General features: G+C 44.4%; 1 protein-coding gene across 1 annotated transcript in view; it reads left to right on the top strand.

The window, feature by feature from the left end:
- Positions 1–775: 775 nt before the first annotated feature.
- The window catches only part of LOC111150864 (collagen beta(1-O)galactosyltransferase 2), a 99,091-nt gene continuing 72,584 nt past the window's right edge, over positions 776–27,282 (top strand). Inside the window, exon 1 of the mRNA XM_022508506.1 lies at positions 776–1,038. Coding sequence (XP_022364214.1) covers positions 776–1,038 — 263 coding nt within the window. The remainder of the gene's footprint in view (positions 1,039–27,282) is intronic.

Here is a 27,282-nt window from a genome sequence, read left to right as displayed (position 1 = left end):
TGAGGAAGCACAGGACCCTGGGGGGGGGGGGGGGTGGGGGTTCTTAAGGCGCCTTCAGGGGCTTCCTTTTAATTGCGAAGGATTCAGTCTGACTCTCAAATTCTCCAAGTCTGCAAGCTTGGCGTAATGGGGTTCTGCTCAGTCAAGGATGAACTTCAAGAGGAATTGAGTGAGTGTATAGGGAAATGCAAACACTCTGCCTTTGTGGAAGTTAAAAAAAAATGTTTACCATAGTAATGGATACCTGGGTGACTTTCCATTTTAGAACTCTACCCGTCCAGTCAATAGGTGCATTATGCAAAACTGGATACATTGCATCACTGTGAAGGACTTTAGACTGCGGTTTGCAAAAGCAGAATAAATTTTCTCGGAGTTACACTGTTATGTACACACACACACACACACACACACACACACACACGCTCATTGGCAGAGACGGCCACACCTCGCGGCTCCGGGGGAAGCCACAGACCTCAGCTGTACAAGCTGAGCCTGGACTAGAGGAACTTTCCGCGGGACTCGGGACGGACAGCCCCCATCACGCGGCTGTCGGCGAGCCGGAGTCCCAGGCGTGCGCGGCGGCCGCAGGTTCTCGGTGCGCCCCCGCTTCAGGGCCTGGCGGGTGCGGCGGCGGCCGGAGGCTCCGGGGCTGCAGGGCCCGGTGCCAGCGTGCGCGAGCCAGCCGACCCGGCAGCCGCGTCCCCCGTGCTGCGCTCGCAGCCGGCCTCCGCGCCCTCGGGCCGCCAGTCTACCGCCGCCCGCCGCGGCCGCGAACATGGCTGCGCGCCGCGCCGCCACCCTCGCCTGCTCGCTGCTGCTCCTGTCCGCCGCTCTGCTCCGCCGCGGCTGCCGGGCGCGCTTCGCCGCGGAGCCCGACTCGGAGCACGACGAAGAGGAGCCGGAGGTTTTCCCCGAGTCGCCGGTACAGAGACCCACCGTGCTAGTGGCCATCCTCGCCCGCAACGCGGCGCACGCGCTGCCTCACTTCCTCGGCTGCCTGGAGCGGCTGGACTACCCCAAGAGCAGGATGGCCATCTGGTGAGCGCGCCGGGCTGCCGTCGCCCGGCCCGGGGCCGTGGGGCACGCGGGGAGCGCGGGGCGCACGCCCCCGGACGCCCCGCGCCGCTCCCGGGCGGATGCGAGCCGGAGGTCGCGTTGGGGAAGGACGCAGGGGCTGCGTGCGCCTGAGGTGCCCGCGGGGCTGGCCAGCCCGGCCCGAGCTCCTGGGCGTGCGGGGAGGGGGGCGGTGTTGTGGGTCGGGGTGGCCTCGTCCCTTTCCCCGACAAGGGCTTGTGGGGACCCCGCAAGAGGGCTAGCGGCGCCGCCTTCCAACTCGGGAGGTTTCCTTTTTCCCGCCTCATACCCCTAGCCTTGGTGTGAGGGAATAGGGGTGGCCACCGCCGCCTGGTCGTCCGGACGCGGCGGGAAGCCTCAGTGTGGCTGGCAGGGGGGCTCCGGAGCGGCTGGGTGGCGACCAGTGTGAGCCGCCCCGGCTTCCCGGGGTCCGGCTCCTGCTCTCCCACCTCAGAGGCCAGAATGGTGGCTCCTGGTTCTCCCGGGGGGGGGGGGGGGGGGGGGGGGGTCGGGGTGGAGAGGACGTGTGGACTCAGAGTCCGAGGTTAGGTGGGACTCACGGTGTCTTCTCAACCGCGCCACCACGGCGGGCCCTGTCGCCACCGCGTGCTTTAGGCTGTGCGCGCCCTGGGCACCCTCCTGGGGCTCATTCCTCGCCGCAGATGCAAAGCACGCGGGGTGCTCTGGGGGAACCGAGCTGTCTTCGAGAAGGCAGAGAGTCAAGTTTTGTCGCGCCGGGATAGAGCCCGGCGCCCGGTACTGTGTGTGTTGCGGGGAGGGCTGGGACATCAGTGCGAGCGGCTGCCCGCACCGACTTCTAGAACTCGGTCTGGTCTCGCACCTTTAGTAAGGCGGGTATCAGAGGGCGAGACGTTGGTAGTCAGGGGGCCCCGCCGAAAGGCCTGTGTTGGAGGAGGTGGACGCTGGCCGCGGGGGTAGGCAGCCGGGAACGTGGACAAGAGAGCTGTGGTCCTCCGAGGAAAACAGAGCCCAGCTCGCTCCGGAGCAGTTCGTGTTGCGTTGATAAAGGCAGCCGTCCTCACGCAAGACACATCCTTAGAGCTGCGGTTGAGCAGAAAGAGAAGGGAGGAGGGTAGGGCCGTAGCCGGAATTGGCAGCCTGACCATACCTGGTGGGAGAGGTGCGGAGGTGAGAGCGCAAACACGAGGTATAGAGCCGCTCTGTGCTATACACTGCTTTACTATGACCCTGTTATACGTGACTGCTGCCACGGAGAAGGGCACGGGATGTGGAAAGGGAGAACGGGGGTGCAGCCAGGTTTTAAACCAGAAGGAAGAAGGATTTTTTTTTTTTAACCACTTCAATACCAAAGAAAATTTCACAAATGTCAGTTCTTAGATACTCTCTTCAGGAGAGATGTTTTACAATATGGTCTTGGTCTTTATGCATTGTTTGGTTTTAAAGAACATTGTTCCATTTTAAGTTACTCTAGGAAGTTCGTGAAGGCTGCGGCAGGTAGGAGGCACAGGTTTTGCTACCTGATGTACAAACACCCTCTCTTCTATCACAGGGTGAAGTTTTAAAAGAGACACTAGGATCCCTATTTTACAAATGAAGCAACTGTGACTTCCATCCGTTCAAGAACTCCCTTAAAATCACAGAATTAATAAATAGTAAAACTGGAATTGGAACCCAAGTTTGTCTTTGAAGTCCGCCCTACAAAAATGGTGGTGGCAACATGATACAAACAAAATTAATTTAAACCTATAGGCTACAAATTAGGAGGCAAGCTGTTCGTGGCTCACTTGATATGTGGCTTTGGGTCAGTTGTTTGGGGCCCATAGACATCAGTTTCCTCATCGGTAGAATGAAGGAATTGGAAGAAATGATTACCAATATACTTCCCAGCTCTTGAATTCCATGGATTTTGTGATATGATCAGAATCAACTAGCAATGATTCTGTATCCTAAGTTCTCTGGATGTTCAATATTTTGTGGATGTTGACGTTCTTTTCAGATGGTTAGTATTCCAGTTCTCCATTGACTTTTGGGATCTATTTTCCCTTAATCTTGTTCATAGTCCATGTAATTGTGCCTTGTCCCTTATGGCCAGAGTTGCAAAGTTAAGGAAAAAACCAAAGTTTGAACAGGCCTTGAGCCACCATTGCATTAGTCACTAAAGACTCTTCTTTGAGTTCTGGTTTAGAAACCTTATATCATTTATTAGGTACTAATAACCAAAAGGGCCATTTAAACCTAGTCCTCTGTAGCTCTCAAAGTACTTTCATTAACTGTGTCATCTCATTTGATCCTTACTACCACTCTGTAAAGAAATAAACTTATCTGCATGTTACAGAAGAAGACACTATACCTGAAGTAACTGACTTAAGATTACACTTATTTACTAACTTCACAAATACATAATAAGAAGAGCTCACATTTATTCTAAGCATTTATTCTGAGCACTTACATTCACTCTTAGGTATGTACTGTGATTATACCCTTTTACAGATGAGAAAATTGAGGCACAGAGAGGTTATGCAAGCACACAATCCTAATGACCAGCTTTTGTGAGATTAGGGCACTATGCCAGGTTCCAGCTGAAAAAAAGTTGAGTAAGGTGTGGCTTCTCACAGACAAATATGGCTCTTTTTACTGGGCAGTGTAAGGTGATCTGAATGGCGTTTATAGGGTTTAAGGGAGTGACAAAGGACTTCTAGATTAGATTGGAGCAGTTATGTGGTCATGGAAGCCTTCTTGAGGAGAGCTGACCCTTAGTTAGAAGCCAATTTTGCAAGACAAATAGGAATTCACTAAAACCTGGAAAGTAAGGAGGGTTCTAGAAAGAGGGAACAGTGAGGGGAAAATAAAAAGACACTGGGACATTAACCAGAGTTTCCTGCAGGAGCAGTAAAGCAGGAGGCAGGTTTCCTGAGTGCAAATCTCTAGTTCACTGCATTGTACCACCGTAGTTACTAACTTCGAGACTGGCATTAGGTGAGGATTTGGCTGTGAAGGTTACAGGATGTTACCCTCCAGGAGGAAGCAGTAACTCAATTTAGGATGCTATAGCTTTGAGGAGCTTCTTCTATGAGTTACTTCCTTTTAGTCTCTTGGTCTCAAGCTCTACTCAATATTCTGAGATGCCAGACTGAGTATCCACTCTGCAAAGCCAGCATAGACTAATGTCAAAGATGGTCAATGTCAAAAATGGCGTTAGCTACCCAGAACTTTACACAACAGAACCAGGTGGTATATAGAGCCTGGGCTGCCAACTTCCATTTACTCTTATCTCTGAAGCTCTGTGCACATTCATCCTTCTCGTTCATCTGCTTACCTCTGGCACTGGCTAGAGGAACATCTGGTAAGACTTCTTTCCTGTAGGATTGAGAGGTATGGTTCATTGAGCACATTCAGATTTCCCATTGCTGTATTTTTTTTCCCCACTGAAAGTTCTGGAACATATTTGCCATCAGTATCAATAAATTGCCCTGAAAAATTTTACTGTCAGAGACTGAGTACAGTTATCTCAGTTAACACTGAGTTTACTTGGATTAGATTGAATTAAGGAAAGTTTGTGTTTTAGAGACACTTTGTACCAGGCAAAGGGAAAACCTGTCGCATTTACCACTCTGATCTCAAAACCCCCATCGAGTGAATAGTTCTCCTTCAAATATCCTAACGATGATAAGGAACTAAGATGTTCCTTGTGTTCTAATTAAAACCTGCACCAAATTGATGGGAATCACAGCTGTGCCGAGAGCGACCCGTTTGGCCTGTGGCTTATGCACTGCGGTGGGTGCGCTTTACTTCAGTGGAGCCATGAACGGTGGCCTTAGCAACAGAGGGAAGGCTGACCTCATCCCCCTTCCCAAACCTGTGATTAAGGCAAGGAGTGCCAAGTTGCCATGATAATGAAAAATGGAGCAGGGCATGAGGAAAAACATTTGACCCAAAAGACACATTCAGTTTGTCCCTTGGAGCCTATGGTTGCCTGTGGGAAGACAGTGGGGACTCAGGCTGTGCCATCATAAGGCAGTAACTGCCATGTAATTATAGAACAATCTGAGCATTTCATTTGGTAGAGGTTCGAAAAGTTGCATACTATATCGGGAACCATTGTATGGCTTTCTAAATCGAGAGACGGTTTTCTGCTGACATCGACATAAACATTGGTGGGCTTCTGCTTGTTCTGGGGTGCCGAGCCCCACATTTTGCGCACGACTTTGTTGCTGTAGTGTTTGGGAGATTACCTTGGATTATTCTTCACTTTTTGGTGCTCAGCCAGTAGCATTTTGGGTAATGTTTAATGAGACACACTAAAGTAGGTGTGTTTATAAAATGTTTCAGACTACTACTAGTGGTAGTTTCCAGCACCAGCAAGAACAATGTTACATTTTATCATTACAGTCTTGACATTTAATGCTTATGTTATGCCTATGAATAGACATTTCAGCTCCTGGGTGAAAAATTAGATGAAACTTTCGTCCCCTTCTCTCCGTTAGTCTGTTTTCCTCACTTTTCCACCTTCTTTTTCTTCTTCTTCTTATTCTTTCCCCCCAACCTGGTAGGGAGTATCCAGGTTTACAGTCAGTTATGCTAGGGTTTGAATCTCCCGTGTGATTGCAGGCACATTGGTGAGCCTCTAACCAAGCCTAGCTTCTTCATCTGGAAATGACCAATAATAACACCTACCTCCAAGAGTTTTTTTTTTTTTTAACAAGTTTTTAGACAAATGAAATAATGCATGGACTATGTCTTACATGTAAATGCTACTAGATAGACAAGAGTTGCTATTTCCTATCCATCTTTTCCTTTTGGTCCCATCTCCTTTCTCTTTCCAAATGAAGATTTTCAAAACAATAAATATTCACAAGGCGGTCTTGCCTTGTGAATATATATTCTTTCCAACAAAACAAAGTATTAGCAAAATGAAAACTAACATTCATTTACTAATGAGATCTAAACACTCCGATAAGATAACTAATTTAGTCTGTGCTATGGTGAGTGCTGTGAAGTGTGTAAACCTGGCGATTCACAGACCTGTACCCCTGCGGCTAATAATACATTATATGTTTATAAAAAATTTTTAAAAAATTATAACAAAAAAGAAATAATTTAACCCTGACAACAACCCTGGGCGAGAGGTGTTATGACTCTTCTCACTTTACACAGAAGACAACTGAGGCACAGGGAATTTAAATAACTTGCGTGAGGTCACAAGGCTCGTGCATGGTAGAGCAAGGATGTGACCCAAGCAGCTAATGTCCCAGACTGAGTACAGATGGTCTGTTTAAGATCAAGAAAGGACCAATTAGTGCTAGTTTTTGCTTCTGTCAGTTGACCCAGCTTAGGAAGATAAGAGTGCCAGTGTTTCTTCCAAACAAGAATGGCCCCTTCTGCTTGAATGACACAACGGACTCAGTGGTTCCCTTCTGCTGTCTTGATAATTTCGTCGGTTAGCTTAGCCACTTTCTAGTTACCAAACTCGGCTTTATATTGGTGGATTTCATAGGTACAGAGTCAGACTAAATATATGAATTGTATGTAATTATTATGCAGATCACTTGCTATGATCACAGCTAATAGCAAAAGAAAGAAATTTATCAAGTGTTGTTAGTGGCAACTGAATAAGGCAGCACTATTCGTAGGCATGGTGGCTACAGCATCTTGGGTGCGTAGTGGTAAAACAGTTTCAGTTTTTCAGCCTTTTTAATCAGTGGTCTTAGACTTAGTTGACCTTTAAACTTAACCTTCTTCCAAATGGCTGGAAAAAACTACCAATCATCTCCCCACCCTTCAATTTCAAAACATGACTGAGCTTCAGAATTGTGTATTTCCTTTGAGTAAAAACTGAAATGACTGATAAAAGGATGACTAAATTCCCCTGGTTCTATTTTATTAATTGATGTCCATGGATGGGGAACCCAAAACATAGGACCATTGAAAGATTTTCCCCTAGTATAATATACAGTGAATAAGTCTTGGGATGAGATAACAGATTTCTGGCAGAGGGAGAGGAAAGAATTTCAAGAAGGCTCCACTCTGAGCATGGAGTCTGATGCAGGGCTTGACCCTGAGACTGTGACCTGACTTGAAATCAAGTCAGTGCTTAACCAACTGAGACATGCAGGCACCCCTGGATTACTTTATAACAAATATAACTCATGGTTTAGAAGCATATGCCAGGGGCACCTGGGTGGCTCAGTGGGTTAGCCTCTGCCTTCGGCTCAGGTCATGATCTCAGGGTTCTGGGATCGAGCCCCGCATCAGGCTCTCTGCTCAGCAGGGAGTCTGCTTCCTCCTCTCTCTCTGCCTGCATCTCTGCCTACTTGTGATCTCTCTCTGTCAAATAAATAAATAAAATCTTTAAAATAAAATAAAAGCATATGCCAGTTATTCAAGCAGGGTTTGGTTTTTACAGATTTGTCTTCAGCAACTTTCTCTGGGTGATTCTACCACTGAGCTTCTTTGTGACTGTCTCTCGTGGTCAGAGGAATGAGCGACGGAAGCTTTGTAACCAGGGAGGCTGCTGGCTGGGCCCCGGCCCTTTTCCCAACACTTAAGTGTACACATGGGTCATATCAGTGTGTGGCACTGTCTTCCTGAAAAACATTAATTAGGGGCACCTATGTAGTGCATTCAGTTAAGCGTATGACGCTTGGTTTTGGCTCAGGTCATGATCTCAGGGTCATGGGGCCGAGCCCTGAGTGGGACTCTGTGATCACTGTGGAGTCTGTTTAAGACTCTCTTTCTCCCTCTCCTTCTGCCCCTCTCCCCCAACTCTCTCACTCTCTCTCAAGTAAATAATATTTAAAGAAATTGATTAGCCTGTAACATGGTTGTTTGTCCTATTCCACAGTTACCATATTCTGAAGACCGTTCACTATATGTGTTTAAATCACAGTTATTATTCATCAAGAATTATGAAATATGTCTATTGTATATGTCTTGACATCTTTATTCTCAAAGGAGTAACTTGTTCATTTAACTGCACTTACACTGTGGACACATCAAAAATTGCTGGTTTTAAAAATTCTGAAATCCCTTAGGGATTTCATAGATTTATTTAATAGTAATTTAATCACAAGAACTTTCCTGATTTTTTTCTCTTTTCAACTGAAATAGTAATATCCTCCCATAATAAAGATTCAAACAGGATGAATAGAAACATGATAAAAAGTAAATCTCCCTTCTACTCTATGCCACCTGCTAGAGACAACCAACCTTAACAGCTCCTTGTACATTCTCCTAGAAAGTTTCTGTGCATGTACATATGTTCTTTTAATGTCAACCCAAATGAGTGTTTTATATATCCTGTTCTGCCTAAGTGTGACGATTTAAAATCTCGGTCTCTAATCCCAGCTTTTTAAAACTCTGCCAGCCCACCTCTCCCCATGCCCTGGGTGGCTCAGTTAAATCCAGTTTAACACAACACCCGTTCCTGGTAGTTACTCTGAACACTTCCTACGTTACACTCATCCTGTTCTCTTGTCCTTGTGTCTCTGGGCCCTAGAAAATCTGGTCCTAAGCCCATTTAAAAACAAAACAACCTTTTTTTTTTTTTTTAATGAAGTATAATAGACATCCCCAAAGTGCTTATATCCTGAATGTCTAGCTGGATAACTTTGCACAAACTGAACAAGCCTGTGGCACCAGCTCCTGCCCAGCACGCCCCTGCTGCGTGCCTTTGTACACAGCAGTGAGTCGCCACTGTCCCTGACCTTTGCCCAGGCAATCACATTCCCATCAGGCCCATCCTCTGTGCAGTAGTATTACCCACCACTGTCTGGCTCTTTGACGTGGCTTGCCTGGCCCTTGTAGAAATTTGGGTGGTGACCCTTGCTCAGATCCTCAGGAGCCCTAAGACTCGACCCTTCTAGAAGGAGCAGGCTTGGCAAGCTGCCAGCGAATGACCTAGTGGTAAAAGATCATGTTACTTTTCCCTCAGCTCTCTATTCCTCTGGTAGAAAAAAACTGTGTGTTAGTGTTCATAAAAGGAAAAAAAGAATCCCGTTATAGGTAATAATTGAAAAGCCATGCAGAATATAAATAGAGTGGCTGTAATTAATTCACTGGAACGTGCTGCCTTTCAGATCCATGAAAATGCAGTGTTTGTGGTTGGTGACATTAGCCAAGCCTCTTGCATGAATTAAACCTTAGCTCTGTCTGGAGGGCATTTCTTTTCCTCTCTAGGAGCACATACAGTAATCTTTTCAGACTTAAACTTCCAATAATAACTTCATGACATCCTGCCAGGGCTGAACTTATGACTTTACAACACATCTCATTTAACCAAGACAATTGCTATTATATTTTTGTCGTTTGTCAAATTCATCAAGCTGAGGGCTGTCCCTGACTTGTTGGTTTAGCCGACGGGATTTCTTCCTCTGCAAACATAATGAAAAATAACCCCTTCCACCACCACCCCCAGCATTTCTGATTAATGATTCAAGACCCCTGAGAAGATGTACATTTTGGAAACATAAATAATAATATAAGTAATGATCCTGGGCTGCATATGCCCTAAGAATATGGCGGGGGAGAGGGAATGAGTGTGGGGTGGGGTCTGGTGTTAAAGCATTCTCACGAGGACCTGGGTTAAATGATGACCACTGGCTGCATGGGAAGCATTCTTTACCCTCTAGGTTGAATTACTTAAATGTTTGTTGAAGGGCTTGTCAGGCTTGTCAGTGGCAACTTCTGCCACTTTGGCTGTTGCCGTGGTCTCACTGTTTCTGCCCCAATCCCCGTTTCTTGCCTCAAAATTCATGTGTTGAAATCCTGACCCCCAAAGATGATGTTATTAGGAAGTGGGGCCTTTGGGAGCTGTGGAAGTCTTATGGGAGGAGCTCTCATGAATGGGATTAGTGCCCTTGGGACAAGAGGCTCCAGACAGGTTCTTTACCTCTTCTCCCATGTGAGGACCCAGAGAAAAGACTGCGTCCTCAAACAGGGTCTTCGCCAGGAACCTAACCATGCTGGTATCCTGATTTTGGACTTCTAGCTCCCAGAGCTTTGAGAAACCTACTGTTCATAAGCCACCCAGTTTGTGGAATGTTCTTATGGCAGGCTTAAGTCTTTACAGACGACAACAGTGGTCAAGTCCAAGAAAACCATGCAGGTAGCTAAAAGTGCCTACATTGTAGACAACAGGAAAATAGGACTCTCTCTTTCCAGTCCCCATTCTTTCGAAAAGTGATTGTATATATTTTGGAGGTGAGGAGGGGAGTGGGCTATGGCAAGCTTCCTATTCTCGTAGGACTAGAGAGGATTCTGAGAAAGGGGATATAAGGAATGTACATCATTTGGCATTTTTTCCCCTAAAAAGTCATGTTAAGTGAGAAATTGATGCTTTTCAGGGTCTTGGGAAAGGCAACATTTTCTGGGGACTAAGACTGGAACTTAAATTCCTGGGATACGTCTGAGAAATGTGGTTGTGGACTTTTGCAGCTGTGGCGTTCCTAAGATGGAGCCCCTTGCTGGACCACTGAACTGCTTTTCAGTTTCTTGGTTTCCAGCCAGCCTCATAATCTGTTCAAGCTCCACACACCACAGTGATTACGGCTGAGATCCGCCAAGATGGGGGAAAGTTACTGCCAAGTGGAATCAGGGTATTTCATGTCACCACCACACCGTTGAACAGTAAGCTTAATGTAGCCCCCACAGTACTGCATTCCCTCTGTTGGAAGCACAGACGGGGGTGGGGGGGTGGAGAGCATTCAGACCGTCAGACCGTGTCTGGGGTTTCAGATGGATTCCATGGAGCTAGCATGGAAGGCTTGAAACAGCCAGCATACTAAAATATTTTAGAAACTTAAAAATCTCTCTGCCTTTTCTCAGTCTTGCTAGACTTCAAGATGAATTGGGCACATTGATTTCCATCCTAGAAATTTTTCTTTATTGAGATAAACTATGAATTTATAAAGCCATGGACTAAAAAATATTATGTACCTCCTTTTATTTATTTGGCCATCACAGATTCTCTATATGGAGAAGTCCAGGTGATCATGTTGAAATTAGTAGTTGAGGTAGCCTAAAAGTGGCTCACCCCATCAGTCAAGTTCATTGGCCATGAGAGAGAGACATGGCCCTCATCACGGTTTTGCAGACCTTTTGGTTGAAGGCTGCTGAACTTCAACTAGTGGTTCCTAAATACTGGCTTAGAGGCCAAAACACTACAACTTTTATTAGTTACATGGGTTTCTGGGCCCCTCTTCAACCACATTCAATCAGTTGGCCTGTGGGAAAGGCCTGGGATCTGTATCTTAAACATGTATATGAATGATTTGGATACACCTGCGGGTTTGGGAATTACAAGGGCTGAGCTCCCAGAAGGCTGTGGGAGGAATGGGGGTAGGAATGGGGGGCTCATGAAAGGGCTGAAAGCAGTGTATCCATTTAAGGTACAGGCCATGGGATTTTCAGAACTTGGGAAGTTGGTGTACTGTGGGATCTTCGAAACTCGGGATCCAGTTGCTTAAGCAATCAAGAAGGCCAAAGGGTTTTCTTAATAAAAGAAGTAGTAAGGTACAGAGCAGCTCTGCCAAGTATGCATCCTTTGTGTTTTTTATTGAGTGAAGTGCATGTGTTCTCCCTCCTTCCAACAGTGGCTATTTTTAAACAAGTTATGTTTTGTTTTGTGTTTTAAAGGCGGTGCCCCAACCTGCCCACTCTGTGGAGTGCCTTGCACTAGGACTCAGTATAAAATGACCCTCCTTCAAACCCTTCTCTTTGTTCATTGTATCTCCCATCTTGAGCTCATCAAGCATTTAGTTTCCTAGAAGAAAAGACATCTAGGGATGAACGTCTCTTAATAGAGTGGAGGGAAATCCAATCGATGGGTTTTCTTTTAAATAAAAAGTGTCCCTCGAACCTTTCAGTCCTCATATTCCCAAGGCTTGGTTCCTTTGTTGCTTGTGATTAATTCTCTTACCTTTGATTTTCTCTTTGGCATGTCATGAAAACCTCCTCCCCTCATTTGTGAAAAATATAAACAGTCTACTAAATTAGCCCGGGCTAATACTTGGCAGATTGGCCTTAATTATATGATATTATAAAGTTCCTAAGCCCGGGGTCTTCATTACTTATGGAATCAAAATTTAGCTTTTTGGGAATTCACGCTTTTCCAGTCTGCCGTACAAAGGATTGTGCTGAGTCGGTTGCTGCCACCCAAAGTTACGTTCTAACTTGGTATAGTTGCGTTATTCCAAGTGTACCCAAGGGCAGCCTTCTCTGGGATAGATCACAGCTCAGCTGCTAAATCTACTGTTCCATATCCTAGCTTCACCGTGTTCTTTTGGTGACAGGTCTATGAAAAATTCCATAATAAAAGTTCTCAAATTATGCATCCACTTTATTTTTTCAGTACTTTTTCTTCTCAAGGATGTGATCTGTGTTCCATTGTTTAGTGCCTCCCACCGAGAAATAACAGCCATCTGGAGAGGAAGGTGTGGCTTGGCGTACCTGGGTGTCTCCAGGACAGTTGCCCCTAGCTCAGAGCACCTCATTCATTTTCCCCGCAGTGTGCAAATATCATCGTTTCGTTTTTTGTGTTGTCTCATGAAAGGGCTGGAGGCATTCCTTATGCTGTGTCATTTTGTACAAGCCCTTTATTCTCTCTGGGCCTCAGTTTCCTCTCCTGGAACAAAAGAGGAGTGTGCTACAGTTGCCTTTCTCAACTGTGGCTGCTTATTGGAATCATCTGATGAAGGTTGAAAAGACACTGATGCCCCAGCCCCACCCCCAAACCTTTCAAGTCTGAACATCTGGGGTAGGGTCAGGGCAAGTGATATATTTTAAAAACTTACCGAGGGGGTGACATTGTGCTGCCAGGCTTGAGAACCTTTGGATGAGATGTTCTCTGGAGTGCCTTCCCAATCTGACAGTAGTGTGCCCTTCATAGGAGTCACCATATCCGGAGAACTTTCGTGAATAGTAACTCTGCACGATTGGCGTTTCCTGGACCCTCTGCCTAAACTCAGATCTTTTTGGAGTGGCCTAAAAGGCAAGAATCGAAGTCTTCTCAGAAGCTCATTGTATTTCAGGCTGTTGTATAGTGTGCACAATCGTGGTCACTGAGAGTGTGGTCTCCTGCAGAAGACAGGTGCTATGGGGTGACCGAACTGCCAAGGGATGGCAACAAGAGGGCCGGCTTTGCGGGGCATGAACTGGAGCTTCTGATGAAGGGACTGCGTGCACCAGGTGCAGAGACAGCCAGAGCCCAGGGCTTCCTGCCCATGGCGCACAGATGCTGCCCCTTGGCTAAGGGAGCCGCGTATATCAAGGCTTCTAAGCACATCTTGCCAAACTCTGGGTGCTCAGAATTCCTTTCCGCGGTATGTGTTTTGGTGTGTTGCCCAGCCTTGCTTTTAGGCGCTCTGTTTCATGCTGGTGCAGAGCTTCTAATCATCTCTGGGTATTGAATTTCTGATGTTACTTTCAATGGCTTTGGATTTTTGCTTCTTTTGTTTCTCAATTTGCATAAACAGTGCCGCCTTTGTCCTGTGGTCTTGACTCAGCTTCAAAGCCTCGTCTGGGCATCAGACAACGTGGATCCTCATTTCTTAGGCATCAGATGGCAGCAGCACCAGCAGGTGTCTGAAGGTTACAGCCCCACTTCTGGGCCAGCCTTCTGTCTCCCAAGAAGATTAGATTCCGCCAAGTCCCCTTTGATAATGGTGCTGAATCTTAATAACTTTTCCTAAGGCCTGTTCCAATCCTGGTGAACTGAAGAAGTGCCGGCATTTGTCTAAAGAGGAAAGGACAGTAACTCACCAAGATTGACTGGATGCCCCCTCCCCGCGAAAGGCAGATTATGAAGGGTCCTTCTGGGAAGCATGGAACCCCAGGCACACTGGCCAGTCTTCGCTGATGGTGGCATGGGAAAGGCCAAACCCTCCTTTTCCTGTGCATCTTATCAAAATAAAGGCAGTAGTTGGACTCTCAGTTACCCGTGATGGGATTATCTGTATTTTGGATATACCAAGGCTAGTTTTTGATAACCAGGTCTGTTTGGTACAATCCACCAGCACATCCTTGTTGTTCAGACAACAGAGGGTAATTTGTATCTCGGCTCAGAAAATGAGTTGGAAGGTATTCTGGTATATTCCACACAGGGTGTTCCAATACCAGTGGTATCTGGCCTCTTAGCTGTTTGCTCTCTTGTGCCGTCTGTGCCATGCTCCACCATATTTTCAGATTTTTCTCGAATTCTTTGCCTTGCCTTGGTCTCTGCATCTATACAATAAGTTCTGGATGGGCTGATCTTGAAAAGCTTTTCTAATCACAGCGTGCTAGGTATTTGACCAACACCACTGATGCCACGTAAAAAGAAATAACTTCTTCTGTTGACGAATTATTATTGGGGATGCCATTTGGGCTTTCATTTCTTTATTTGTACTTATATTTTACTTATTCAGTAGTTTTGACTTATCCATGTCTCATATCCTTGGAGCACAGACTAATGGTTTGTTGCTACATGAAATTATAAAGTTAAAAAAAAATGTTTGCCCTTCGCGATGGCTAATTTTATATATCAACTTGGCCGGGCCATGGTGCCCAGACAGGTGGTCAAACATTATTCTGGATGTTTCCAAGAGGCTGTTTTTAGATGAGATTTACATTTAAATCAGTGAACTTTGAGTAAAAGTTGCCTTCCATAACGTGGGTGGGCCTTGTGCAATCAGTTGAAGGTACAAAGAGAACAAAAGACTGACCACCTCAACCAAGAAGAAATTGTGCTTGCTATTAAACTGAGTCTGGACTTGAACTGCAACATCGGCTCCTCCCTGGATCTCCAGCCTGCTGGCCCACCACACGGACTTTGAACTTGCCAATCAATCTCCACCATTGCCAGGAACTGTGAGCCAATTCCTTAAAAATCTCTCTCTCATATGTATGTGATAACTTTGACTAATATAACCTGTCATCCAAAAGAAAATATCATCTCATTATGAACAACAACAGCCAAAATAAGGAGTGTGATAAGAAGGAAAGGAACCCAGAAAATTACCGTCAGAAGAGATCGTTCCTAACCTGAACACGGAGAAAATCAGTGCTTAGGGTAGAGTGTTCGCAGCACGAGTACCCACACTACAAATGTTTCATTAAATTTGCCTTTTCTCATGCCTGCAAAAAGAAGTAAATGTAAGTTTGCCCTGGAAGTTGCCCTGGTTTTGGAAAAGGCGAAAATGGGAGTTTAACATTTTCCGTCATGATGGGAAACAATACTCATTTATTATTGCAGAAGCTTCTGGTCAGGCTATGAGCCTGTGTGTTTTGCTCTATCGTGTGAGGAAAGTGCTTGTGTGCACAACTGGTGCACAACCTGGTGCCCTACCCCCGCATCCACTTCCCCCTGTTGACCTATGCCCCCATCGTCTCGGCCGAGAAGGCCTACCATGAGCAGCTGTCAGTGCAGAGATCACCAACGCCTGCTTCGAGGCCTCCAACCAGATGGTCAAGTGTGACCCTCGCCATGGCAAATACATGGCCTGCTGCATGCTGTACCGCGGGGAAGTGGTGCCCAAGGACGTGAACGCCGCCATCGCCGCTATCAAGACCAAGCGCACCATCCAGTTTGTGGACTGGTGTCCCACAGGTTTCAAGGTTGGCATTAACTACCAGCCCCCCACAGTGGTGCCTGGGGGTGACCTGGCCAAGGTGCAGCGGGCCGTGTGCATGCTGAGCAACACACAGCCATCGCCGAGGCCTGGGCCCGCCTCGACCACAAGTTTGACCTGATGTACGCCAAACGGGCCTTTGTGCACTGGTACGTGGGCGAGGGCATGGAGGAAGGAGAGGTCTCAGAGGCTCGAGAGGACCTGGCCGCCCTGGAGAAGGATTATGAAGAAGTGGGAACAGAGTCTATAGACGGCGAAGATGAAAGTGAGGAGTTCTAGGGGGTCCTGTCCCCTGCAACGCCCGGTCTCTCTACCTAGTTTTGTATTTCTCGTTCCGCTGTTTCCCTAACCCCCTACCAATACAGTCAGTGTTGCAAGTGAAAAAAAAAAAAAAAAAAGGTTGGGAGAACCTGTCGGTTGAAGGCCAAGTTTCACCAGACTACTGGATTATTGCACGGAAGTGTTAGCCCTTCCCCGGGGAGAAGCTTTACTGCACAGTGGTGTCATTATACAGTAGAGATGCTGAAGATTGGTCTGCCTTGATTCCTTCCGAGGTCAGGAACATGAGTGCCCCTGAAAGCCGCCTGTAACATGAAGCCGGGTCGGGCTTTGTCCTTCCCTGCCACTGCTGCTAGAGTTTAGGGGCCCCAGAATAAGTGAGGGGAGTAGACATGGGAGAGGCCGAATCCCTTGTCTCCTGATTTTGTGAAATTATATGCTACAGAAAGATAAAATAAAGCAAAAATTCTTCCCCCCCCCGCCGAAGATCGTTCCTAGTGGTGATTCTTTGACTTGATATTCTTGGGGTTCAGTTTCTAAAATCGAGCTCTTTTCTGACCTGTAACCAGCAAACAAAAAAGCAACGCCTTCCACTGTATCAGAATTATCTTGAGAAAGCACGGCTCTCTGGTGGCCTTTCTCAGGTCTCTCTGATTCTGGCTACTTGTCTGGCTGCCTCCGTTGCCCACAGTCTAGTGCCCGCTGTTTGGAGTCTCTGTCTCTCCTAGGATACTTCAGTAACACTGAGGCTCGGCCTGGTAGTATACAATGCTCTAAGAAGCATTTCTTCTGATAAAACAGTAAATGTGATTTTAAGGGACAGAGGGTCAAACAGTTTCTGCCCTGAAGTCAAGTGGATTTTGAAGGTTTTCTTCTCTTCTGTGTAATAACGTATCCAAGGTTTGGTGTTGCTTCTCCTAATCTGTATATCAGCTGTCAAGTTTTAGAAAATAAATTGCAGTGGGGCGCCTGGGTGGCTCAGTGGGTTAAAGCCTCTGCCTTCAGCTCCGGTCATGATCCCAAGGTCCTGGGATCGAGCCCCACATCGGGCTCTCTGCTCAGCGGGGAGCCTGCTTCCCCCTCTCTCTCTGCCTGCTTCTCTGCCTACTTGTGATCTCTGTCAAATAAATAAATAAAATCTTAAAAAAAAAAAAGAAAAGAAATTGTGTTGACATTCTGTATCTTGAACTAGAAAGCAAATAGTTTCCCTAAAGGGAACAGTTAATCTTTTGGATGTCAAAGGAGCAGAAGATAAACCATAGTCTGTGTTTCACCTTCTGAAATCATTTCTCTGTAGTAGATTTTTGGAGTTCTCATTCTAATTAAGCCTCACTGCTTTTACTCTTACTCTAACTCATTGTGGATTTCATTCCATTGTCTCTTTTCCAATTCTTTCCAATTGCCTCCTTTTTATTTTTTCAAAGAGGCATTTTTCTCAGTAGGTTTTTGTTAATTTATTGACTGATTGCTCTTGTTTATTTATGGATAGGGCTGGCGGTGCTAGAAATTCAGGTATCTTATCTGAAAGAACTAAGAGAAGCTATTCTTCATATACCCTATAAAAAAATGATTAGGACTTTACAGAATCCAGACAGGTTAAGTCTTGTTTTGAGGAACTTTAAAAAAAATGTTTCCCTTCCTTGGCATTTGATCCCCGAAAAGACCACGGTTACACATGGCTACGGTCTGCAATTTTAACAGTGGTAGAATAATATGCTATGGTTTCCAGACCCCTGAACAATCAACCGTTAACAAGTGAGCTCATTTTTGGTAGAAGAATCACATATGTCATTGTCTCAGAAGAGACATGGGCTGCAGATCCTGTCTGGGGACCAGCTTCCAAAGACTTGTTTGAACTCTTCCCAACTTAATTTGAACTTGGCCTTCCTCTTGCTTTTACATTTCCAAGAGCTTGAGCGCTGCCTATCCACAACCAAGTAGACCGTAAAACAAAACCCAGTAACCTGTTATGAAATGAAAAGTGAGAGGGACAGCAGTTGTTATTTTATGATTTAATCCTGTCACTGAGAAGAAATACATACTTTCTTCAGGCTCCATAGAAAAGTAGAAAATCGTGATTATGTCTTTAAAAATATTTTCGGAATTGAAGTCTTATGTAAAAATACGAGGTCCATGGATATTTTCTTGTCATACCTGAAAGGCCTGCTTTTTTTTTTTTCTTTTTAAGATTTTATTTATTTGAGAGAGAGAGAAAGAGTGAGAGAGAGGGAGAGAATGAGCACGAGCAGACAGGAGGGGCCCCGGGATCATGACCCGAGCTGAAGGTAGGTGCTTAACCGACTGGGCCACCCAGGCACTCCTAAAGTCCTGCTTTTTCAATAGTAAACTGTAACCAGTAGGATGGTAACCAAGCTCCATGATGGCCCCAAATGATCTTTGCCTCTGGGTAGTCAACCCTTTGGGATTTTTCCCTATGCTGAATCAGGTGATCAAAAGTATTGTTGGCAGTTGAGTGTGACTTTCAAAGACCAATCATAAAAGGTGCTGCAATTTCTGTCATGGTCTCATGGATTGCTTGCTCCATGCCTTGAGGGCACTGAGAAAGTCCTGAAGAGAAGCCCATGGGCTTCTCATGGGAGGAGGAAATAAGACCTGTAACCAACAGCCAGTACCACCTTGCTGCCATGAGAGTGATCTACGTAGGAAGCGTATCTTCTAGCCCAGTCTGGCTTTCAGATGACATCTCAGTAGGAGTTCTTGAGAGACTCCAAGTAAGAATGTCATAAACTCCTGACCCTTACAGTCTAAGAACACAATGAACAACATTGTTAAAGGTGCTATGGATAGAGACCCTGCTCCCGTGGATCTTGTGTTGTACTGGGGGACAGTGATGATAGACAAGTACAGAAGATGGGGAGATGGGCTTTTTGGGAAGGTGATATTTGAGCTGAGGTCTGAATGATGGGGACCTACCTTGTCAAGATGGTAGAGAGGGGAGGAAAGAGGATGAAAAGGTAACCAGTCAGGTTTCTAAGAAAAGATTTCACTTGTTGGAAGAGAGCAAACAAGGCTAGTATAGCTAGTCTATTTTGGACAGGTGTCCATTTTGCTTTCTGAATGGCGCTCCGTTCTTCTTTGAGCTCCTTCTTGGGGGAAATAGGGTCAGTTTTCAATATCATCAACAAAAGCATAACATGCTTTTATTGTAATTCTTATTGATCAGTTTAACTACACAGTTGAAGTGCCACTAGTTAGTGGAAATAAGTATTATTTGTACTACTAGCCTCTGAGTGTTGTGAAAGGTCAGTAAATTAAATTGTCAGCAAATTCCCTACTTTAGCCTCTCCTGCATCCTGATTTCACAGTGGAATGTTCTCAAAAGACTTTCTCTCCCCTCTATTGTCATCAGTGGAAATGCCATCCACTAACAGGATTCAGAGGGCCAAAATTAAAGTGCTTTACTTGAAAATAACAAAATAAGACTAAACAAAACATGCGATTCTAACAAGAAATGAGGACATTCTACACAGCCATCCCAAGATTCTAGAAAGCAAGTAAGTGCTAGACATCATCAGATCTACATTCATCTCTTACAACAGGTTATGGGTGTTGAAAGGACCTGCTAACATTACATCCCTGAGTTTTAGGTGAATTATTTGCTGTATTTCAATTTGTTTTCTTTAGACATGAAGCAGAAATTTGCAAAAAATATAGATCAGTGTTCTAGATCTTGCTTTGTACCTTTCCACAGAAATCACTTGAACACAGTCCACTTTTGATATCCCCGGTCCCTCAGTTGACATCATAGTCCATCTCATCTTGATTAAAAAGAACATTTCTCAGATCAGCTCTGGACTAAACAGAGCAATTTGTTTTGGGTTTGCTTCAATATACGCTTAATTTCCAAGTATCAACTGTGGGATGTTAAACCCTTAACAACTCTTCTGTCAGTTCCAATTGTTGGAGGCTTTGACTTCTTTATCTCCCAAGTTGGGAATGAGATCACCAGACATAAAGAACGTGAATTAAAAACAATCTGCTTTGGTTGAATATTTATTTTCTTTTTAACCTCCTACTTTGTCCATTAATGTAACCGAAAACTTTGTGAGGTCCAAGTACCAAGGGCACTGATGACTGATTTAAAAAAGAAAAACCCCGTAAACCAATATTCATGCGATGCTTGCTGCATAAACCCATTACTTCTGTCCTGGGGAAAAGTCTCAATGAGTAATTATTTCAGACCAGTGAGCTCATAGCTGTCTGCTTGGCAAAGCTCAGTTCTGGTTTCTTCATGAAAAATAAGATAACTGCCAGGATTTTTCTGTCTCATACCTGAGCCCTCACAAATGCTGCTTTTCACCCCTTACGATTTAGATTCATTAGGTCAATGACATTTTCTCTGCCTTCATAGGGTACAACCGAGAAGTGAGTTGATACTGAGAAGCCACGAATCAGAACAGAGAGCAATGACTTGTTTGTTTTCAAAGGGAGGGGCATATTCACAGGGACTCTAAGAAAGGATCCTAGTCGTTCCAATTCAAGTGTTCACATTCAAGATGTTTCAAACACTAATGTCTAATAAAATAATGATGGTAATCTGGTTTGCTTTAAGCAGATGTATGGTTCCACAATGATCTCTACTTATTTTTAAAAGCTTCCCCACTGCCCTGCTTTTGGCATTTTTACGGCTTGCTACTGACAGAAAATATTTCTACCTCCTCAATTTATTCTGATCCTTCCTGTCAGGAACATCTTCCAGAATATGAATTTATGACTTTTAAAGATCACATATTTATTTTTGTAAGAGCCTCTGTGTCAAGTTTGGCTCTAAAATCTCTTAGGTTTTCTCACTTAAATATTTTTGTGTGCAGTAATTCCGTGTGTATTTTAGCAAATATCTACATTTTTAAGGTACAAGAAAGAGTGTGTGTAGTCTGAAAAGGTTTGTACTATTCCTTGATTTTATTAGCAATAAAAAGAGTTCCATGAATGAAATCATTGTTAAGATTTGTTTTCCATTTTGTTTGCTTTGCTTCGGAAGATATTTCGAAAACTTGATTTCTGGGAACGGAAACTTTATATGCTTCCTAGGGAAGGCAATATAACAGACCATTTAGAATAATTAATACTAGAAAAGATATACCCTTCTTCCCCCTATAATATAATAGTGGAACAAATCACCCGTCCCCCAGTTCAGACATAGTGAGATAGGAAGAAGGGGTGTTCAGTTGATATGACTTAAATTTCTCAAAGTATGATTTTTTTAAAAAATTTATTTTTAAGTAATCTCAACACCCAGTGTAGGGCTCGAACTCACAACCCTGAGATCAAGAATCACACGCTCCACCAGCTGAACCAGCCAGCCGCCCCTCAACATATAATTTTTATAAGTCGTTTCATTGTTTCCAAGTACACTTGGTAATTTAGGATAATGCTCTTGCTGTCCTTGGAAAATCATTTTTAATTAATATATGGTGGTTGTGTCTGCTTAATGTCTTTGTTGTTGGTATATGAATGATTTTTCTAAAGAGTTAATTATATTATACGGTACTCTGCAGTCTAATACCCTTCCCTTAATAATGAGAGCTGATATTTACTGGATACTCACTGTGTACCAGGTATTACCACGGCACTTCTCATGAATGAATTCATGTAGAGATCCTAACAACCGCATTAGACACCTCTTGTTATTAGTAGCCTCGTCTGACCAAGGGAAAATGAAGTCCAGACAAATTAGGAGTTTTCATCTGATCAGTGGTAGAGCAGAGACCCGAGCCAGACGCAGATGTGGGCTGACTGTGGAGCTAATGAATTTTGAGCTCCAGTCTCCCTGCTAGGGGGCCCATTGCCATGTATCCAACATCTGTTTTGGTAAAATGTGCAAAAGGAAACTAGTTTATCAGCAATTGGCTAAGACCACTCAGCCAGTTTCCCCTCCAACACACTCGCCCTTATTTTAAGTGGTATTGGAGGGGCAGTGGGTACTCCTGGGATCTGGTTAAGGGGAAGCTGACTTGGGGATGCATTTAGTTTGGAGTTAGGGGAATAATATGGTTTGGAGTCACTTCCATGGATGTATTTTCTTGCCCTTATAGTCTACTGGACACAGAGGTAAAGAACCAAACGCTGTGTTGTGCTGCTGGTATCAGAAGGAAGCGAGGTTTGGTGGAGAGACAATGATTGAAACTTGTCTCTGAAAACTACTTCCCATCAATCAGCCGTGAACATTTTTTTAAAGAATGATTTAGTTCTCATTAGCTTCTGGGCAAAACTAGACTTCTCCTCTATCAGAAACATATGTGATGATACAGTGAATAGAATTGAATATAATTGGAAACTCATGGGACACTCCTTTTTTCCTTTTTCACATGAAATAAGATATATCAGAATCGCTGTGTCTGATGAGCACAGACCTTTGGCAGTGGTTCTGAGGACACACGTGGCTTTGGCGGGGCAGCACGCTCCCTCTGTGTTCTAGCACCCTGAACGCAACTTGAGCGGACAAAGTCTGGCCGTTCCAGTGGAAATGGCACACAAAAATGTCACATATGCAGTGAAAGGGCTCGCGAGTTTTCTAAACTCTTAATAAAAAGCAAATTTCAGGGGCACCTGGGTGGCTCAGTGGGTTAAAGCCTCTGCCTTCAGCTTAGGTCGTGATCCCAGGGTCCTGGGATTGAGCCCTGCATCGGGCTCTCTGCTCAGCAAGGAGCCTGCTTCCCCTTCTCTCTCTGCCTGCCCCTTTGCCTGCCCCTCTGCCTTCTTGTGATCTCTGTCAAAGAAATAAATAAAATCTTTTTAAAAAAAAGCAAATTTCAATCAATTTTGGTTGAGAAAGACCAAATTATAACTGTATTCTCTATACAAAGAGATGTGGTAAAATTATTGTCCTATGAAGAGGTATGATTTACATATAGAGAGTATGTGAACAAAAATCTTAGAAGGTGGGGTGCCTAGGTGGCTCAGTCGGTGAAGTGTCTGCCCTAGGCTCAGGGTCCTGGTATCGAGTCCTGTGTCCAGCTCCCTTCTCCCTCTCCCTCTGCCCGCTGCTCCACTGGCTTCTGCTCTCTCTCTCTCTCAAATAAATAAATAAAATCTTTTTAAAAAAAACCTAAGAAGGTATATTTATAGAAGTATGTCAGGTAATTAATAAAATCTTTTTCTGAATTTTGGATGTTTGTGGCATTTCTTAGTTCTTGAAAAAATTTTATGAATAATTATAACTATATCTTAATTACTAATTATATTTATATAATAATTTATATTTAATTATATTTTTATAATTATTAGTTATAAAACAATTTATTAATTTGTTATAATTATGTCAATTATTATTTTTTCCATTATGAATACATATTGGCTTTAATACTGAATTTTACATTTGGAACTTTATATTGCCTTTTTTTTTTTTAAGTAATCTCTATCCCTAACGTGGGGTTCAAATTCACGACCCTGAGATCAAGAGTTGCATGCTACACTGAGTCAGGAAAGCACCCACCCTTATATTCTTTTTCTTAAAATGAGTTCCCCCAAGTTATATAGGTTTCAGGCTGAACAAAGCTTTGACTTGGTCCTGTCTACATCCTTAGATTTCAAACCCAACTCCTGCCCTCCTTCAGCACCCTTCCACTGGGGTGTAACACCATAGTCCCTTTATTTTTATTTTTAAGGTTTTATTTATCTATTTGGGAGAGCGAAAGCATGAGAGAGAGAGATCACAAGCAAGGGGAGAGATAGAGGGAGAAGCAGATTCCTCACTGAACAGGGAGCCCGATGCAGGACTCGATCCCAGGACCCTGGGATCATGACCGGAACTGAAGGGAGATGCTTAACTGACTGAGTCAGCCAGGTGCCCGGTACATAGTCCCTTTAAAGCCTTGTTTTTACTTTTGATTGTCTCACAAACCAGCTGTTCTTTCAATTAAAGTCTCATGTGAGCACTCTCTCAATTAATGAAGTTTATCCTTATTTAACATTTAAAAAATAGCATCCCCGAATTTGTAGTTATAAATAGCATTTTAACACCCGGACTCATTTCCCACAATAAAATGCTTTGAAAACATTCTGTTTTAGCTGCTTTGCCACACTGAAGGGCAGTTCTTAGCACAACACGCCTGCTCCAAGCTGGCTGTATAATTCCTTCCTGGATCTTTGGTTTAATTCAGTGAATGATTTACATTTTAGTGACTGATAATTTATAACCACAGTGGAAATTTTTAAATCGCTTTGACTCGGAGATAAATTTCATAATCAGGGGTCACTTAGTCCATAAAAAACCTTATTTTGTTATAATTTATTCACTTTGTATGGTCTCAGAAACCACCGTGTACCTATAAATAAGGCTCCTATGACAGTTTGAGGCTTGGAATAAAAATTCATTCTCATAACCTTTGACATTTTACATTTTTCAGGATCTTCCCTAGAGACTGTCAAGAAATTATAACGAGTTAGAATTTCCAACATGCCTGAATTTCACATGCCTCTGTGATGCCCACAGCTGGGACTTGAGGAGCTCTTCATAGTTTCACGCATATGGCCTTTTATTTAATTTACCAAATCCTCTACGCCCCTCAGGAGGTGCCCTATAAACTCTGGCTTGTCACCTGCTACACAAGCATCCCTTCTTCTGATCAGCCACGTGGTTCCTTCTGTAGTTTCTTTCCTGACCTGCTGTATGATGACTTCATGACCCAGGGCCAGAGATCTGCCATGCAGATCTCCGAAGCAAGAATGTTCTGTACGGACCTCTGCAGGGAAAATGAGCAAATAGTCTGCATTTTGCCAACTTAGAAGTCATGCAGACGCATGGAGGTATTTTTTTTTTTTTTATTCATTCACCAAAGATACCAAGAATCTTTCCAATGGCAGGCACTAAGCTCGTAGGAAGTGAGAAAACACTGCCTCTCTCTCCTCTGGCAGCCCAGCATCACGAAAAAGCATAGTGGGTTCAGGAAAAAGGCTCGGTTCTGAGAGCTTGGCGGGGCATTAAGACAGGGTTGGAGGGGTTGGCTCTGGCTCCGCTGTTACGAGCCATACAGAAAGGTAACCGGATCACATGTGTTTTTACCCCACATCTACGCTGTATTTCTCCTTCATGATGAGTCTTCAGTTCTCACTCTGCCATGCCCTCTGACACCTCACTGTCATTCTACTTACTACCAAAGTCATCTTCCGTCGTCAGTTCCTTGTAACATGGACCAATCTCAGATACCCTGGATGCCCTTTTTTTCCCCCACCCATCCAGAAAATGCCCAGTCCCAGGTCAGCCCTCCAGCAGTCTCTATGTTGGGGCACTGTTCACCCCCATTCTTTGACACACACCTGCTCTGCCACACAGGTTGAGCTCTCAGCCTTCAGGTAGCCCCTCAGCTGCCCAGGGATCCTCCGTTTCCCCAGTTAGTTCTAGCTCTTTTCTCCACTTTTCTAAGGCTACTTACGTCATCATCTCCATTGCCATTCTCAGCAGATCACCTTGCTTCTGAATTCACCAAGAAGAGAGAAGCCACTTGATGACAATTATTTCAAATTCTTTGCCTTCTCTAATCCTGTTTTTTTTTAATTATATTCAGTTAGCCAACGTATAGTACATCAATAGTTTTTGATGTAGTGTTCAGTGATTCATTAGTTGCATATAACACCCAGTGCCCTTCTTAATACCCATCACCCTGTTACCCTATCCCCCCACCCCTCCCTTCTGTAACCCTCAGTTTGTTTCCTGGAGTCCAGAGTCTCTCATGGTTTGTGTCCCTCTCTGATTTCTTCCCATTCAGTTTTCCCTCCCTTCCACTGTGTCCTCTGCACTATTCCTTATGTTCCACATATGAGTGAAACCATATGATGATTGTCTTTCTCTGCTTGACTTATTTCACATAGCATAATCCTGTTTCAGTGGAAAGAGAGCCCGTCTTGTCTGAAGTCAACGTCTCAATTTCTACCATGGATCCCATCCTCTTCCTTGAGTCTCTCCTCCCAGTAGATTTGCCTCATCTTCTTCCCTTTAACTTAGTATTAGTTTGACAGATGTCTATCACTTGTCATGTGTTAGACCTGAGGATACTAGAGTATCGGCCCTCAAGGACTTAGAGTTAAGCTTTCTGAGAGCATGGTCTACGTTGGCCACTTTTTCATTCTCTCTTGACATTCATTCCTCTTCTGGTTTCCACAGTCAGCACTCCATGGAAAGTTACCTTGCCTAGATCACCGGCAATCCCAGTCATTCAATCTGGTGGCACTTTGACAACCTAGCTACAGCTATCTTTTGTTGCATTTAATCATGTGGACCACACTTTACTTTTCTACAACAGTGTCTTCAGTCAGTTCCATAATTCCCCCCTCTCAATTTTCTTTTTGTTGCCTCCTTTTTGACTTACTTCTTTCTCATTGCATGTTTCTTAAAAAGTGGTGTTCCCCAGGGATCTAGATGCAATGTTTTCAATGAACAGCCCACTGGTCTTGTCCATTCCTGTAGCTTCAGTTACCATGTATGTGCCCATGACTTCTGATATCCCTGATCGTTTCTCCTGAACTCTAGACCTAGTACCCTCCTTAACATCTTCATGTGGACGGTCCATAGATTCCTCTAGTTTGTAAGTCTTATGCTGTACTCACTGCCTTCTCATCTCTTTTTTCAATCAGCTCTAGATCCCATGTTCCCATCACCATGCACCCATTTGCCCAAAATGAAAACATAGATCTCTCATCACCATTCACATAGTTATTACTTATATTCTGTCAATCTTTCTTCCAATCCTCTAGTTTTGTTTTGTTTTGTTTTGTTTTGCTTTTCTCTGTCCTGTCTGTCTCTTCCTTAGTTCAAGTACCATCATCTCCCATCTCCTAATGGATTGCTCGACCTCACTTTCAACCCCCTAAACATCCATTACCCAACTGAAAGCGACAAGATTTTTCTTTAGATAAAAACTGACCATGCTACTCCCAAATCTTCAGTGGCTTCGGAGGGTAAAATCTGTGTATCTTGAAATGGCGTGCAAGGTCCCTCCAGATAGGGGGATTCTGATTGCTTCTCCAGCCCCATTCTTCCCCACTCCTCCCTAATGCCCCAGGCTGTAATCATGTGGGTGGCCTTCCAGGAGACCACACCTCTTCAAGGGCCTCTGGGCCCTTGTAAATGCACTTTGCTAGATCCAGTCTGCCCCTTTCCACTCTTACTTGCTTATTTGTCAAGGATTGTAACAGACCTTACTCTAACAGGTCCTCCTGGGACTGAAATCTGGGAGCAACCTCATTGGTGTGGTCTCATGCATCACCCAGAGCATCCTTGTAACAGTTTTTGATTACCTGTATGCTTTTTGTATCTGCCCCCCAGGTTCAGCATCTTGAGAACAGGGCTTGTCCTGACACTTGTTACTGTATCCCTGGATTCTGG

Source organism: Enhydra lutris, unplaced genomic scaffold (assembly GCF_002288905.1).
Source record: "Enhydra lutris kenyoni isolate GAN:26980312 unplaced genomic scaffold, ASM228890v2 scaffoldscaffold24, whole genome shotgun sequence".
Classification (NCBI taxonomy): Eukaryota; Metazoa; Chordata; class Mammalia; order Carnivora; family Mustelidae; genus Enhydra; species Enhydra lutris.
This window is presented reverse-complemented; position numbering and strand designations above follow the sequence as displayed.